At 49.1% G+C, this 17,890-nt stretch overlaps 1 protein-coding gene across 7 annotated transcripts in view; it reads right to left on the bottom strand.

Moving 5' to 3' along the window:
- Nucleotides 1-17,890, bottom strand: part of Tbc1d8 (TBC1 domain family, member 8) — a 107,284-nt gene that overhangs the window by 9,274 nt on the left and 80,120 nt on the right. For 6 of the 7 annotated variants that reach the window (XR_001785175.2, NM_001357521.1, NM_018775.4 and 3 more), the window contains exons 6-12: nt 13,297-13,504; nt 11,289-11,486; nt 10,349-10,519; nt 8,540-8,690; nt 5,230-5,444; nt 4,353-4,470; nt 509-794 (exon numbers count right to left, since the gene is read on the bottom strand). Coding sequence is in view for 5 of the 7 variants with exons in the window: in NM_001357521.1 (NP_001344450.1) it covers nt 509-794; nt 4,353-4,470; nt 5,230-5,444; nt 8,540-8,690; nt 10,349-10,519; nt 11,289-11,486; nt 13,297-13,504 (1,347 nt within the window). In the remaining 2 variants the exon portion in view is untranslated. Of the gene's footprint in view, nt 1-508; nt 795-3,461; nt 3,725-4,352; nt 4,471-5,229; nt 5,445-8,539; nt 8,691-10,348; nt 10,520-11,288; nt 11,487-13,296; nt 13,505-17,890 lie in introns of all 7 variants that reach the window. The other variant, XR_003956253.1, reaches the window with a different exon arrangement.

Raw genomic sequence — 17,890 nt, forward strand, 5'->3', positions numbered from 1 at the left:
TCATGACATATAATTTCCCCAGCCAAATTATTTTGTTGCTACTGTTATGAATCATAAATACTTGATACACAGTATACTTGATATGCAATCACAAAGGGGCCAAGACCTACAGGATGAGAACCATTGCTCTGTACTTAGTACTTGACACTTCCGGTTGGCTACCCATGCATGAGCCAGCATTTCTGGGTGGTCCTCAGTCCTGCTCAGCACCACAGTGATTCCATCTCAGATCTTCTTAGAAGACAAAAGCATTTAGGGCCTTGTTCTCCCTGAACTCTCATTTGGCAGAAAGAGAAGACGGCCACCTTTGTAACCCAGTGGTGGTGCCACATGACCGACCCATTCTGGAGAGACCACAGGATGACAGGTGCCAAGGAGCAATGTGGAACAGAAAGCTTCCACAGATGTGGCACATACACCGTGGCTTCCCTCTGTGGTCTTCCTGTTGCCCCCACTGCGACCTACTCCATTCCGCCCTGACCCACAGGAGGAAGTAGCCAGAGCCCACCTGCTGAGGACCATCAGGGCCTGTCCGTCATCTTTGCTACTGCACAGTTCCTCTGCATTGGCTTCCAGCACAGCCAGCCCCAGCTGGAAGATGGCCTTGATCCCATCGTAGAAGAAGCAGTCAACGACGTGCACAGCACTCTCCAGCGGCATGATGCTGAGGAACAGAGTCAGGAACCAGGAGAGGGAGATGGACGCTAACGCCGAGAGGTCGCTCATGTGCTCCGCCAGCTCTGGGAGTTGCTCCTTGATGAGCTCCTCAAACACAGACTGGTCCACCTGAGCCCCTGCCAAGGACAGCAGGAAGCCTCGGTGGGAAAGAAGCACGCTTTCCTTCCGGTGGAGGCCGGAAATGAAGCTTGCTCTAAGGTAGTATCATGAAACAAGAATTGGAGTCCAAAAAGGAATGAGCTTAGTTCAGGGACTCTTGACATGTGACCACCATCACTCAATATAAAGACAGTCTTTCCAAAAACCAGTGCTTAATCAGTGGGGAAAGGGGCTCTAACCCCGCCCTTACGCATAAAAAAACACCTAGGAGATGAACCAGGGACCTAAAGACAAATGCTTATAACTTAAAACTTCTAGAAGAAAATATAGGAATAAAACAGAATTATCTTAGGATATAAAAAGTACTACCCATCAAAGACATCAAAAATTCCATTCTTTGATGGGTGGTGGTGGGGTACAACTTTAGTCCCAGCACTTGGTAGGCAGAGGTAGAGGCAGGTGGATCTCTCTGACTTTGAGGCCAGCCTAATCTACAGAGCTGAGTCCCAGGATAGACAGGGCTATCCTATCCATAGAAACCCTGTCTAAAAAAACCAATCCTTTCTTCAAAAGAAACCAGCAACAAAATGCAAACATGAACTTAACTAGAGAAAACTTAACAGCACATCTCCCTGGCACTCTCAAATCTGAAGCAAACAACTTCTGCAGCTTTGTAAGAGGCCAATAACCAGTTTCCTTTTTAAATTATTTTTAAATAATTCAAAACTTGCCTTCAGATAGCAGTAAACACAGAGAAGTATGTTCAAAGCGATTACTTATCTGTGAGACACAAACTAAGAGCCACAGGACAAATACCATTCACAGCTCATGGTTAAGAGGAAAGGACAACCCCAGGTGTTAGCAAGGACTCGGGACAAGCTGAGGCTCGCACAGGGCTGAAACAGAACACGTAACTCACCTATCCACTCAGTAATACTGGTGGCATCTTCTTACCTAACAGTTCCCCTACCCCTGTACCCACAGTCCTCCTAGGGAAACATGGAGAGAACGACATGAATATTCACTGAGCTTTATTTCATGGGCTCACACTGAAGGCCCCTGAATTCCCATCTGGAATCAGTTCAATGGGAAGCAGTTGGGGATCCCATGAAGGTAACAGTGGGATGACCACCCTATGTATGGTTAGATTAAGGACGGTTGGAAGAAGGGACGCTGCCTTTCCCTGCTTGCCCTTCCTTCTGCTGACAGGTTTCTCCCCTATCACTCCTCTGCTGTGGCATCCTTCACTATGGCTCTGAAGACATCTGAGGCCCAGCAGCTCTCCAACAGTCTTTCAGGTCTTCAGGGCAAAGTGGGGAATGTTAGACACCGGCTTCAATGTACCGAGAAACCATTGGATTCTCTGCCTCTCCACTGTGAGATTAGCCAGGCTGTATCCTGTAAGCCGGCCTAATGGGTCCTCCTAATATACATTCACTCTGTTGGTTCTATCCCTCCACGAACAGTAACTAAGACAGCGACTAGACAAGTCAACTTGGTATGAACCTAAGGACCTGTGTCTACAACACAGTGGAGCAAACTACCTACATATGCCAGGGCGGATGCTGACCACAGCCAGTGGATGAAGGAAGCCAGACACAAAACTGGTCCTTCTGGAGTAGGCCAACATCACTGTAGGTAACGGAAATTAGCTGCAGGCAGCAAAGTGACCTGTGAGGGACATGCTCATTTTCTCACGACAGCAGCAGACACACACACACATAAACACACACACACACGGAGGGAGGGGGGCTAGAGAGAGAGGGAGGGAGGGAGGGAAGAAGGGAGAGAGAGAGACTGCAAGCTGTCTTATAGCAACACTTAGCAACCAGTGGTTTTTGATGATGCTTCTTCCAACCACACCACAACTCATTTCTTAATTTTTTGCACACCTCCCACAAAATCAAGTGAAACAGGAAGTGAGCCAGCTGCCCACCGCCCACTCGGGCAAGGACGAGAGCCAGGTACCCATCAAGGGCACACATATATCCAAAATAACACACAGCCTGCGCACACACATCCCCCACTCCATTTCTTACTGTTAGGCTGACAGACACTTCACTTCTTAGAAAGCAGTCTTCAAAAGATATCAGCTTCCAGTTGGGTCCTACAGCCAGCCAGGCACCAAATTCTATCTACCTGATTCTTTTGTTTGTTTATATACTGACACCCTGATTTCTCTATTTTTAAATTATATTTATTCATGTGCATATGTATGTATGTGTCTATATGTGTATGCATGAGAGAGAGACAGAGAAAGAGACAGAGACAGACAGAGACAGAGAGAGAGAGGTGGAGGAGGGCACACACAGAGGTAAGAGAACAACGTGCTGAAGCCATTGCTCTTCTTCCACCACGCGGGTCCTAGGGATCGCTCTCGGGTCATAATGCCTAGCACACAGTATGTTTACCCACAGAGCCGTCTTGCCTGCCTGTCCACCTTAATTTTGTTCATTTTTGTTTAGTTTTTCAATGCTCCTGATGCTAGGATCTTTCTGTAAAGGTCTGGCTGGCCTGGAAACTCACTATCCAGACCAAGCTGGTCTCAAACTCACAGAAATCCTCCTGCCTCTGCCTCCCAAGTGCTAGGACTCAAGATGTGCACCACCACGCCTGGCTACCCTGTCAACCTCTTTGATGCCTCGTCTGGATTACCAAGAAGGACCCCTAAGAATATCACCCACCTTGATGTAGTGCCTTCTCCACTAGGAGGTTGTGGGGCCAGAGACTGTACATCCACACCTAAATCACACCAGAGATGATCTACCCAGGGCAGGCTGACCAGCTGTAGGCTCACTGTACCCTGTTAAGGTCAGGATACAGTTGAATCCTGCCGAGTCCTGGAGGGTCTTGTGTTAAGGCTTGTTTTCCAGGTGGTATTATTTGGAGGTAGGGCCTAATGAGAGGTGCTCAGGTTTAGGGGGACAAGATGGCTCTCCCACAAAGGCTGTAAGAAAAGGAGCATGCGTATTCTCACCTAACTCTCTCTACTTCCTGGTTGGAAATGTGATCATGTGATCCAACATGCATTCCCCCACGATGGAGCCCTTGCCTGAACATCTCTGTGCAGGTGCTGGACCCTCCAGCCTTCAAAACTGAGCCAACCAACCAGTCTCTTAAGTGACCAGCAGCAAGTATCAAAAAGCAGACTAATGTAAACCCAAAGAAAGCTTTGTCACTGTCTCCTGTGAGGGCCTCTGGCCTGGAAAGCCAGAGCACCACCTCTCCCTTTCCAGGCCACAGTGCCTATGCAGCCCCTGGTGGCTTACATGGATGGCTTCCTCCGACCTGGGGACTCTCCCTTCCCCTTTGTGGATCAGCTATTTATTTCAACCCAAGCGCCGTAGGTGTTCCATGGTGTTACCTGCTTTTACTTTGTTGGTACGACAAGAGAGGATTTCCCTAAGTTAAAAGTGTGTGTGTGTGTGTGTGTGGCTGAGGAGAGCAGAGGTGAGTTATGAGCACAGCTAACAATGGCTGTCCTCCCCAAGCTCAGGCACCACTCCCCAGATACGGGGGAGGAGGAGGGCAGGAGAAGGGAGAGGAGGAAGAGGAAGGGGAGGAAGGCAGTTTACCAATCACCCGGTGGTTGAAGTAATCAGGCAGCATCCGCTCACACACAGCGACCAGCAGCCAGAAGGCTTCCTCCTCTTTGGCATACAGCAGCAACACAGAGGTCAGGATGTTCATGGACTGCATGGAGGGCCACAAAGGGGACCGTTAGTGCCCAGACTACCTAGTGCCACACGAACATCCCCAGCACGCACGGGAAAAGCCCTGCGTTTGAACTACAAACCAAAACAAGCCAAAGCAACGCACAGGGGCGTTTCCCCAAGCATAATGTTATTAATGTCAGCACAAGTGGAGTGATCTTGAGTTGAATAGTTGGTCTACATCATGGTCAGCTGTAAGATGGCTTCAACATTGGGCCAATATGGCTATTTTCTATACATTCAGACAGCAGAGATACATAATATACTCTGACTACCCACTGGTTCTGCTGGTTACCAGAAAATTAAATTTTCTATTTGCAAATGTCAGGGCTTCTGACCCAGTCTCCTACTGTTTGAATCCCTGGATTACGTGGCACTTGCTGGCTGCATCCTCCCACTTGGAAGGGCTCACAGACCTTTTTCTCCACTCGCAATTCCAACAGGAAAGTGACTGTCCCAAATCACCCTTTCCTCCGTGTACGCACTGCCACATCAACCCTATGATTGCTGCAATGGCTAATTAGCCCACTCCATCTCCAATGTGCATGGCGCCTGCCCATCCTGACATCCGCCCCCAAAGCCCCTTTCCCAGCTGATCGGCCTGTTTGACTGGACAGCAGTTTGGAATATTGATTCTGGGGAAGGTGCTTGTCCAGATGGCTGGGAACAGAGCAGAAGCCTGAGGTGACTACGGCACACACAATACACAATCCTCATGGTACCATGTGTGCCACTTCACCTGGCAGTATCCAATCTTGGGGTTCCGGTGGGCATACGCTGTCAGCACCCGCCTCAAGGCAGCAATGCCAGTTTCATTCTGGAAGGCGGGGTGCTCAGGGAGAGAGCGGTGCAGGTCCCTCTCTATCTCCTCTGTCACCAGGCAGCAGCGCCCCAGAGACTGCTCCACCAGATTCCCATAGTACCCAGGGTGTGAGGCCAGGTCCGTCACAGCATCTGAGGAGTGGAGAGCAACGTTTCATGATGATGGCTTGACAGGTGAGGGATGCAGCAATAACTGCAATAAAACATTCTGAGGCTTCCACGCTCCCCGGCAGACTGGCCCAAAAATAGGAAGAAGAAAGAAAGTAGCTCTTCTAAGAATAATGCCATCCAGAAAGGCAAATGGTCCATTCCACAAACCAGGCAAAGTGCAGCTCTATAACAAAGCACTTCATATGGAGCATGAGAAAGGCCCTGGATTCAATCCCAAATATATACCTGAAGCAGTCGAGTTATTAATATGCTTAATGTGTATATCTGCACTGCCCAGATATACACAAGCCCATGTACAATTGCCCTGTGTTAATTCAACAATAAATTGTCATGTATCTCTGGTGCAAAGAGCACAAGAAAGCACAACCCAGATTAAGGCTAGCAAAGCACTGGCAAGCAGCCCACAGCAGCCAGCAGGGACAACCCAGAGCACGCTAGCCACCATCCCAAAGCCAAGGCCCAGGCTTCAACCAGGCAGGTGCTGAGAGACAAATGGCTGGTGGGTGTGAGGACCTGCCCCAGAACACACACGGTGAGCTCCCAAGGGGAGAGAGAACAGAATTAGATAGCATTCTCACAAAGGTTAGGCAAGGTTTTAAGTCCTAAATAGGTACAGTAAAAACAGCCCTGTGCCTCAACTCCCCTCTGCATCGAGCAACTGTGATCCCACAGCAGAGGGACAATCACGTCACAAGACGCTTCTCACCTGTATGTGCTGGTGGCTGACAGCTGCTTGAACACTATGGTTACCCTCCTGCCAGCAGAGCAAACACTAGCACCAGCAGACAGTCCCTCATGAGCTGATGGCCCTATCCATCCCTGTATACCATGTGAAACAAAACAGCTCTACCCAAGAAGATTTTTTAAGGGGGCCCACCATGGTGTGTGTGTGTGACAGGTAGCTGCTGAAGACACCGGTACAGAGAAATTTTAATTCAGAACATGGCTGCTCTGACAAGAGATCACATGCAAAGACCTTTCTAGGTCTGCGTGATCTGCCTGGAATACAGACACCGCTTTAATCCCAGCTGTCAGAGGCAAGCACATCTCTAAATTCAAGGCCAGCCTGAAATAGAGCAAGTTTCAGGTACAGAAAAGCTTAGGTCCAGACCTTTGATCCCTTGGGTACACACTTTTAATCCCAAACAGTGAATGTAAAGTTAGTTTATGAAAGGAAGCAGCCATGTTTAAAAGTGAGAGACAAAGTGATGAGACAGAGAGAGATTTGACAGAACAGGATCTGCCCAACTCTCAGGAGAAGAGAGAAAAGAGAGGCTACTTAAGAGAGAGAGCAGGAGGAGGAGGCGGCAGTTCCATCAGGACAGTGGTACAGAGGCAGGATGAAGAGAGACCAAGCCAGACACAAGTATAGACAGAGCGAGCCAGGGAATGAGGAGGAGCCAGCAGATTAAACAGGTTGCCAAAGTTAGTATGAGGCCAAGCAGAGCAATTCAAGAGAAGCCAAGAGAAACCAGACTGAATCCGTGTGGAGAGGAGTGTGAGCCAGAGCAGCTGAGTAGACCAGCCAGCCAGAGTTTAGAAAGAGCTAGAAAGGGTGAGCTTATTCAGCAGCAAGTCTCAGAGGCTGAAAACCTTCTAGGCCTAGATAAAATTGTACGGAGGCTAGAAGCTTTCAGGGCTGGGCCTAGGTTAGCAGATTGAGGCAGGAAACCATGGAGAGACAATTAGAGCAGGTGAATAAGTTACTATTATACCCTGGGAAGCAAGAGGGAGGGTGCCTGCCCAGTGATGGGCCAGACATTAGTAGGAGGAGCTTGAAGGAACATGGCCAAGGCTGGCCTAGGCAGCGGCTGTACAGTTACTGCAGTGCATTAAGATGAATGGGCGGGAATCTTGGACAGGAGACAGGCAGAACCAAATTGATGCAAGAGGGAGAAAGGAGAATATAGGGGGATAGATAATGGGAGAGATAGTGCGGTCACTAGCAAGGATGGCTATGAGGAAAGTCTGGGGAAGGGTCTAGTCTGAGTGTAGTGGTTCAAATGAGAATGGCCCCTATAGGCTCATGTATTTGAGTGCCTAGTTGGTGAACTGGTAAGGAAAGATTAGGAGTGTGGCCATGTCAGAAGAGGTGTGGCCAGGTCAGGGGAGGTGTGGTCATGTACCCAGCAGCCATAGAGAGAGGACTACCATCCGACTGAGGCCTCATCAGGCCTCCTCTGAGGACCCAAGTGGTATTTGAAAAGTAATCAGACAGCATCTACAATCTCACCTCACTGGGTACCACATTTCCAGTGGAGGAAGGGACAACAGAAACTGCACTGAGAAATTCAGTTCAACACTACACAGCACCGGTCAGCAAATACAGTTTTTCTGTGTTGTCCCTATCTGGGCTCAAATCCAATAAAGACACTTTATGTCCAGGTGGTTTCATTTTTTTTTTAAAGATTTTTATGTGTGTGTGTGTGTGTGTGTGTGTGTGTGTGTGTGTATGAATATGCTGTAGCTGTCTTCAGACACACCAGAAGAGGGCATCAGATCTCATTACAGGTGGTTGTGAGCCACCATGTGGTTGCTGGGAATTGAACTCAGGATCCCTTGGACAAGCAGTCAGTGCTCTTAACCACTGAGCCATCTCTCCAGCCCCTGTAGCCCAGGCTGCCTTGAACTCATATATCTGAGGCTAGCCTTTAACTTCTGATCCTCCTGTCTCTACTTCCCAAATGCTGGGATCACAGGTGAACGTCTCAGCACCAGGAGCAGGCTTACAGTTTTGTTTATCATTTGTGAATGAAGGGGTAAGACTGGTCCTGTTACATACCCCAGCTTGGCTAGGAACTTTCAATCCTACCTATCCCAGCATCTCCAGCACTGAGAGTACAGGCACACGCCACCACATCTAATTCATGAAGCCACTGATAAGGAGAAGGTCACTGCTCTGGACCTCATACTTCCTGAGGGGGACCGCAGCTAACCAGGGGCTCCCAACTCCATGATGGTGGTTTACAGAAACAATCCTGACATGCTGCTCACAGGAAGGCCATTCCAGAATCTATTCCAAAGACTACAAAAAGTTTGAACACACCAAAACCTACCTGAGAAAAGCAGCCACAGCCTTCCACGTAACGACTCGGGGATCCCCATGGCCACCAGCTTCCGGATCTTTTCAGTGCGGAACATGCACACGGTCCTGCCGTACTCTACAAAGTGGTCGTTCCACAGACTGATTTTTATCTGTTCCCGGGACTGGAAATGGAGGTGTTTGTTAAGGTGACAAGAAGCCATAATCAGTAACAGTATAAAGAATGTCTCAGTTTATCAGGGACCAACAGGAAGAGCAGTGATAACAGTGTTCACACACACAACACGTATGAGCCGCTGCCAGGCATAAAGAATCCAGGACAAATAACACAGAGCCCCAAGGAGCCCTGCAGAGGCGTCTGTGTGAACACAGTGCACAGTTCATAACAGGAACATGTCACCAAGTACAGAGGCAGCTCAGACTGAATGGGAGACACAGATGCAATGGGGAATTTGGGCAATGCCTCTTTGGGGCACTGACACAAAGCCAACTACTAAAACACCACTCGACTCCAATGTCTGCAGACTGTAACAGGCACCCAGCATGCCCTGAGCTTCCTGACAGAAGGGGGGAAAACTGAAACCTGGAAAAAAATATTTTCAATTTTTTTTAAAAAGAAAATGTCTTTTATATAAATGTGTTTGCAGGAGTCAGAAGGGGTGTAGATTCCCTGGGACTGTAGTTAGGGGAAGTTATGAACCACCTGGTTGGGTCTCTGCAAAAGACACAAGTGCTTTGAACCACTGAGCCACCTCTGCAAAGCGCATTCTCATTATCAGAAATGAGGGGGACATTTATTTTTCTAAAAGTCCTTTAAAACTGTTCATATGTCAGGAGTATCAGGCCTTTTATAAAATATTAGCTACTATTTGTAATCATTACTGTCCAATAATGTGAGTAACATATTCATAAACCTACATTTTGGTCATTCGGACAAGGAATGGCTGAACATAGTGTGTACAGCAATTAAGAAGACTCGGTTTAGATTTAAAAGGCTGGTAGCTAGGAAGTAGCTAGTTGTTCTTGGAGCTACCACCTGGGCCTGTGGCTGGCTGGCTGGCTGGCTGCCTGCCTGCCTGCCTGCCTGCCAGCGAGGGTCCCGTTCTAGTCTATTCACCAACTATACATGACTCCTACCTCCCTATTATAAATTAAGCAACAGGGGCTGGCAAGATGGCTCAGCAGGTAAGAGCACTGACTGCTCTTCCGAAGGTTCTGAGTTTAATTCCCAGCAACCACATGGTGGCTCACAACCACCTGTAATGAGATCTGATGCCCTCTTCTTATGTGTCTAAAGACAGCATCTGAAGACAGCTACAGTGTACTTACTTATAATAATAAATAAATAAAATCCTTTTTAAAAAGCTTAATAATTAATTAAGCAACAGGGCCTGGGGAAATGGGTCTGTGGGTAAGGAGGGCTTGCGGTACAAACATGAATACTTGAGTTTGAATCTCCAGAACCCAGGTGAAAATGCAGTAATTTCAGTGTTGGGGTTCAGGGATAGGGAGCAGGTAGAGACAGGTGGATCCCAGGATTCTGCCAGTCTGACCAAAATGCAAACTTCAGGTTCAGTGAGGAGCAAAGAAAAACCCGTGTGAAAGGCATACACAGAAGGCCTGGCTAGTAACAGACTCGTTGCACACCCGGAAACCTATAGGGGCAGCACCATCCTCTGGGCAGGCTGCACGCCGCACTCCGCACTCGAGGAGCCAGCTCCCCACTGCCCTTCACTTGGTGCCTAGGACAAAAGAAGCGATGGCCACCCAGAGCGCACACACGCTACTCCCCAGAGCTGCTGCTCACAGGCATCTCACTCACCAGGCGGGAGTCGGGGCTCTGGCTGCCAGACTGCTGGAAGACGGCAGTCAGGGGCTCGGGGTGTGGCAGGGGGCGCTTCTCCTCTCTCTCTTCGCTACTTTGAGAAGCCACCATCTCAAGATCCCCAAACTTGTCAGTGCAGATGCTTGCTGAGTAAAACACAGGTGAAGCCTACAAGTCCAAGAGAGGAGGCACAGAGAGCACCGCGTGTCAGTTAAACCTAGAGCCCGCTGTTACTGTCAGGTACCTGTGACAGAGACGGGATCCCAGGGCAAGCTGGCTAGGGACAGTAGCCGTGTAGCACACTCTGAGTCTGACTGAGAGAGCCTGCCTCAATGATCAGGATGATTCCTATCTCCACCATATGTCCACATACATTTATACATATATGCTCATAACACACGCACGGAAATTTAAAGATGAAAAGATGTTTCCTAATGGAAATCACGGCTAATGATGGACCAGCAAACCCAAGTACATTCTTGTATCTCTCTAGTCTTAGGATGCGAAACTCTCCCTCTTAACAGATTATAGCCTCCCTGAGCATCAGCCCCAGCAACCTTGAAAAGGGGATACCTGCGCTTCAAGAATATGACAAGTGTCCCCACGGGGAGGGGTGTCCCACTGCTCCTCTAACTGGAGGGGGAGGGGTGTCATATCAACTTCTCCAACCCAGGCAGTATGTGGAGCGTCAACTCTCCAAGGTGCAGGTAACCCCATGGACCCTTCTGATCCAGGCATCCCCCAACTCAGAACACCAGAGCCTTCAGATGTGACATCACACTAATGCACGGCCCAGCCGTCTCCCCCTATACACACACACACACACACACACACACACACACATGGCCTGTCTTTCCAAGCACTCCCTTTGGAGACTATGGCCCTCCCGGAGGTCACAAGAAGAGTCACAGAATGCTGTCCCTGTAAAGGCTCCTACCATGTCATCATCACTTGGCGAGGTCTCATAGTGCACAGGGTGGTTGGCGTGGACCTGCTTCAGTCTCAGCAGCAGGCCCTCCACCAAGTTCTCTCTGTCCTTGAGCTCAATGAACTGGAAGGCCATCTTGCTGCGGATGCTCACGATGATGGGGTTGGGCAGCAGGCTCGTGTCTTCCATCTTCTCAATGCTCACTACCTGGAACAGAGATGACACACAAAGTACAAGACAGGAGCCTGGCAGGTGTGTGATCATGCCCTCAGACATATCCAGGAAGAACTCCATGCAAAGGCAGGAAAGTGGGCTGGGCAGTGTTACCTGTCAGTGCCACAAGGGGGCAGCAGCCCAAGGCTCTGTGCACAGGTTGAGTGGCTTGGCAAACAGATCACAAAGTAGCAATCTGCCCCCCAAAAAGAAACTACATCATAGATGAAGCCTGGGACAGCTGGGCTACCTGGAATAAGTCACTCATAAAAAAGATAAATACCAGGGCTGGAAAGGTGGCTCAGCAGCTGGGAGCACAAACAAGTAGGAGTGCTGAATGACTGCACTGAGGGCTTTAGTCTCTAAGTGGGACAGAGTCTCAAGTTGGGAAGATGGACATCCCGGAGATGATAGTGGGGATGGTTATGTAACAGAGTGAACATGCTTGGTGCCACTGAAATGCACACCTAGCAGTGGCTAAGGGGATGAATTACGTGATGTGTGTTCTGGAGAGCTCTTATTTTTCTTTTTGAAGACAGGGTTTAGCTATGTAGCTCTGGATGGTCTGGAACTCACTGTGTGGACCAGGCTGGCCTTGAACTCATAGAAATCTGCCTGCTCCTGCCCCCCAAGAGCTGGGACCACACCTGACATGGCTTTCTTAGTTGACTGTTTATAAAAAGAGCATGTTAATTGCATAATAACAACATGGAGATCAGAGATCACGAGGGGGGGGGGAGGTGAACCTTCTAAATAATTAAGCAGCCAGACTCCAGCACTGTAGCTGTCTTCAGACACACCAGAAGAGGGCATCAGATCCCATTACAGATGGTTGTGAGCCACCATGTGGTTGCTGGGAATTGAACTCAGGACCTCTGGAAGAGCAGTCAGTGTTCTTAATCTCTAAGCCATCTCTCCAGCCCTGAATTATGATATTTTACAGTAAGATACTTAACTTTACATTTTTAAGCTGAAGTTCTAGTAAGCCGAGGAAGTGGCCATTTGGTTTCTGCAGGTGGCACTTTTTATAGATTGCTTCTCTCTCAGGTGGGGGTGGGGGTGGGTGAAAGGGGAGAGCTCTCATTCCCGGCACACTCTTGAAGAGCGGCTTCACCAGTGAGGAGGAGGTTGGAATGCTCTCTTTACCCAGCCCTTGTAGGCAAACTCTGGGCTGTTAAAGCAACACCAGAAGAGCCACAGCCACCCCAGGAATGAGCAACTCAGGTTCTGCTCCTCAGAGAACCAGGGGGCCATCTTTAGAATAAAGTCCTGGTATGTGGCCACCCTTCCTCCGCCCTGACAGGGCAGCGGCAGCAGCAGAGGCTGCGGTTTGGATATGATTTCCACGGGACCCCAGAGGCTCACTGGTGAGGAGCATGGTCCCTGTGAAGCTGTGATAAGAGGAGGTGGGGTAATTAGAGGTGGGGTTGCTGTGGTTGGGCCTCTGGGAACATTTCCCCCAGAAAGGACTAATACAGTTCTCAGGAGACCTCAGTCAGTTGTCAGAAAGTAGGTCACTTGGAACAGCAACAGGATAGGCCTTTGCTCTCTGTTTTACCATGTGATATCTCCAGCTACTACATCACCATTTTTTGGATAAGGCCTCGATCAGATCTAAGCCCAAACAAAACATAGCATCATTTTTTTTTTAATGAGCTAACCCTCTTTTCTTTATAAGTTTATCTGGCCTTGAGTGTTTTGTGTTTGAGCAACATAAAACAGACTCAAACACTTGGGTACAAATTGCAAAGGGTGCTTCAGGAGCACAAAGCAGGCAAGCATGGGTGAAAGGTGTTAAGTCTACCTCTCTCAGGGGAAGCACAACATTACAGCAGCCATCCTCTCTGCTGGCAAAGCAGATGTAGCTGTCAGAGGAGAATATCCGTCCGGCTGTGTGGCAGCGACTGAAGGGCGTCCAGAGGGAACAGTCTGCCACAGCGTGCAGCTTCTCCTCCCTCGGCAGCCTGAAGAAAGCCCGGAAGAACTCGTTCTGTGCTCTGGCCTCCAGGTCCCTGGGGAGCAATGGGGACAGAGGGAATGAACATACAAGCTCACAGAGAAAAAAAATACCTCGACGTCCACTGGCCCAGCTGGACAGCAAGGGTGTGCAGACTGGCTGTATTTCCCAGAGACTGAGTCATCCCTGGGCTCCAAGTTCACAGCCAACCCCTAAAGCAAGCAGAGCTTCTTAGGTCTGCACAGAGATAACCCATGAGCCATGAATCAGGATGCACATCCCTGGGGGCTGGCCAGAGGGCCCTGAGGTCAAAAGCGCAGGCTGCTCTTCCAGAGCACCCAGGTTCCATTCCTAGTACCCCCCCCCCCCAGAGTCTCACACTTGTCTATAATTCTAGTTCCAGGGAAGATCCAATGCCCTCTTATGGCCCCCACAAGCACAAGGCCCATATGTGGTGCACAGACATACGCATGCAGGCAAAGCGCCCATACACATACATCTTTAAAGAAATAAGCATGCCTGGCTGGTTTGGTTTGACCACAAAAATGGCATAAAAATGTAAATATAAAAAAAGTCAGGTTACTTTAAGTGTCTGAATAATAAGTGTCAGGTTACTTTAAGTGGTTTGAATAGGAATGGCCCCATAGACTCACGTGTTTGAATACTTGGCCCATAGGGAGTGGCACTCTTATTAGGATATGTGGCCTTGTTGGAATAGGTGTGACCTTGCTGGAGCAAGTGTGTCACTGTGAGGGTGGGCTTTGAGGTCTCAGAAGCTCAGGCTACAGTCAGTGTGGACACAGTTTCCTGCTGCTCCCTGAGGATCAAGATGTAGAACTCTCAGCTCCCTCTCCTGCACCATGTCTGCCTGCACGCCGCCATGCTTCCTGCTGTGATGATAATGGTCTAAACTTCTGGAGTCCCGATGAAATGTTTTCCTATATAAGAGTCATGGTGTCTGTTCCCAACAGTAAATCCCTAAGACACTGAGTGTTGCCCAGGATGTGGGGAATCGTAGCCTTCACACGCTTTTGGTAGGCATGTGAAGTGACATGCTTTGTGTAGGAAACCAGTCTCACTGCTTAAGGGAGACTCACCATTTTCCCAGAAATTCTACTCCTGGGAATCCACAAACAAGAGACACGTAGGCCTGCTGACAACTCACATACTAACATTAACGCTAACAATAACAAAAAGTGGCCCAAATATCCATCAACTGATGAACAGCTAACTACAACGTGGCATGTCTCTTTAATTGGATAGAAAGTACTCAGCCACAAAACAGGAGGGAAGGTCTTGATACACATGGCGATTTGGATGAAGCTTCAATATGCTAAGTATGGGGCCAGACACAGAGACCTCAGCCTGATTCTGGCCACACAGTAGCTGACAAATCCCTTACATCATCCCAGCACAGCTAAAACATCAACAGGGTCCTGTGTAGTAAGAAGCCAGCCCCATATGGGGGTCATCACCAGCCCATCCTCTCAGGCAGGGTTTGGTCACTTCCTTCTCAGACAAAAGGTTAGGGGTAAACCCCAAACTCAAGTGACTGGAGTGACACTAAGAAGGACTGTCTTTTGGGGGGGGGGGGAGATTTAGTAAAGAAGCCTTAATGCCATAGTCGCACAGACAGACAGACAGCAATGTGGTGGGGGCTTTGAGGACAGTGAGGGCCAACATGGCTGAGTAAGGGGCCCTTCTTTCTTTAGAGGAGTGGGGAGGTGCTGTACCACAAGCACCGCCTGACATTTAAGCTCTCTCTGGTTCCTGGCTGGCATCAGTGAAGGAGGGGCCCTGTTAGCCTGAGACTCCTGTGCATGCCAGCTGTGAGGGTAAGGAGAGCTAGAATCTAGACCTTAACAGCAGGGCCACCATGGGGCCTCCCAATCCTTCCTTCTACAGAAAGGCCAGCACACAGCAGAGCTAACACTTGGGATACACCAGCCAGCTCAGGCTAGCAGCCTCTGAAGAAGCACATTGTGAGGGTGGCATTGACCCAGTAGCAGCAGACTCAAACCAGAAGGTTCTAGCTCTAGACTCCAGGCATGTCTTTATTAAACTTAGCTTCCATTCCTAAGATGTCAGGGACTTAGAAACGTAAGCAATCCTAAAAACTTAGAGGGAAAGAATGTATTACTCTCCCCACAAATCCAGAATTTATTTAGTCCAGACTAGATGTCCCTCCTAGATCAGACAAATGTGCCAAAAGCAGATTTCTCCCTCTCTCTTCTCTCAGCAACCCTCTGGAACGCTTTACAGTAGAGCTGCATCTGGGCTGACAGGCCAACTCTCACCCCATCTGCTTACTCAGGCCACACAGGATGCAGCTGTGTATCAGCTGCGGCCACAAGCTCAAACTGAGTGACAGGCTGAGTGACGGCTAGGCCAGCCTTCCTCACCTCTGCACTCAAGATCTCTAGCCATATCCAAAATAGGACATCTGACTGGTCATGCCTTGTTCCATCCAGTTCAGAAAGGCCAAAGTGGGTCTTATGCTGCCGGCTTACCTCAACAGGGCATGGCTATGTGTCTGGAAAATGCAAGGATTAGCAACTCAGAAACAGGGCTCCAAGGGCAGATGGTGCTTTTTCTCGGTGTTCCTGTCCACATGGAAGAGTTCCCTCTCAAATGTGTATTCACCCAGAACATAACCAGAATTGCCAAGGCCAGAGCTTGGGCACCTGTGGACCAAAAAGCTAAGTCCAACGTCCCACCCTGACATGCCAATTACAGAAACAAGCAGTGGTGGTTTGAACACTGTGGTGGTTTGTATATGCTTGGCCCAGGGAGTGGCACTATTATGAGGGGTGGCCTTGTTGGAGTAGGCATGTCACTGTTGGTGTGAGCTTTAAGACCTTCATCCTAGCTGCCTGAAAGTCAGTCTTCTGCTAGCAGCCTTCAGATGAAGATGTAGAACTCTCAGCTCCTCCTGCACTATGCCTGCCTGGATGCTGCCATGTTCCTGCCTTAATAACAATAGACTGAACCTCTGAACCTGTAAGCCAGCCCCAATTAAATATCCTTGTAAGAGTTGTCTTGGTCATGGTGTCTGCTAATAGCAATGACACCCTAACTAAGACAAATAGGAACAACCCTCGAGAAGCAGTCAAGCCAGTTCACTTTTGCTGCCTCTGTGTAGCCACGCTTCTCCACTACGATGATAATGGACTGCACCTCTGAACTGTAAGCCAGCCCCAATTAAATGTCGTCCTTTATAAGAGTTGCAGTGGTCATGGTGTCTGTTCACAGCAATGAAACCCTGACTAAGACACAAGGGATGAGGAAAAGCAGATTATTCAACAGTCCACACTGCAAAGGAGAACAGATAAAGAGGTCCAGTGACCTCCCAAGTCCATGAGCTCCCGCTTAGAGGGAGGCCTGGGACAGGTAGGAGTGGCCTCGTTGACCTTGCAGCTGGAAGGAACGAGGCTGTTGCCAGCCAGATGAAGCTTTTTTTTTTTTTTCCGAGACAGGGTTTCTCTGTATAGCCCTGGCTGTCCTGGAACTCACTTTGTAGACCAGGCTGGCCTCAAACTCAGAAATCCACCTGCCTCTGCCTCCCGAGTGCTGGAGATTTCTATCTACTCCAAGGCGCAGGTGTAACTACCCTCCCTGTGGGCGGGGCCCTCTGTCGTGTGAGAGAGAGGCTGTTCCCGGACTCAACCATAAGAGCCACCACCACACTGGCTCTCAAGAGAGCAGAGCCTGGCCATGCTGCCCAGGAGAATCCCCTGAGAGCAGCCCAGGGGGCGTCTGTGGAGGTGGGAAGGTGAGGGGTGGTGGGTCTTCCCTTGAAAGATGCCTCTTTTGTGACAGCTAACATTATGTTTTAAGTTTAAATCACTGTGTTTAAGAGATCTATAAAACAAATATGTTGCTAACCCAGTGGTTTTCAACCTGTGGGTTGTGACCACCCCACCCCCATGGGGGCTGTTGAATGACACTTTCACAGTGTCACAGCTAAGGCCATTGGGAAGACACAGATACTCACATTACGATTCCTAACAGTAGTAAAATTATAGTTATGAAGTAGCAGTGAAAATGATGTTATGGTTGCGGGGGGCGGAGGGTGCCACAACATGAAGGGTAGCAGCATTCGGAAGGCTGAGAACCTCTGCTCTAACTGGGACTTCACTTGCTCAAGGACAGAGAACTCCCTGGAATGTTGGGGGCTGTTCATGTGAGATAAGCCACACGTTTTCATGGCCATAAGTACACAAGCATGGTTGCACCGGTTGTACAGGATGAGTGTTCAATCACACATAGGTGTGTAAGCACGTCGGGGTGTATGCTTGCCCCTGATTGGACACAAGAGGGAAGTACTTAGCTTTGTGGGTTTGCCTTTGTAAGCTCCTACACTAATGTGAACTGGGCACACACACTAGGGATCCTCAGAACAGACCTGGCCAGTTATTTAATAAAGCTTGCTTCATATCTG

Source organism: Mus musculus, chromosome 1 (assembly GCF_000001635.26).
Source record: "Mus musculus strain C57BL/6J chromosome 1, GRCm38.p6 C57BL/6J".
NCBI lineage: Eukaryota > Metazoa > Chordata > Mammalia > Rodentia > Muridae > Mus > Mus musculus.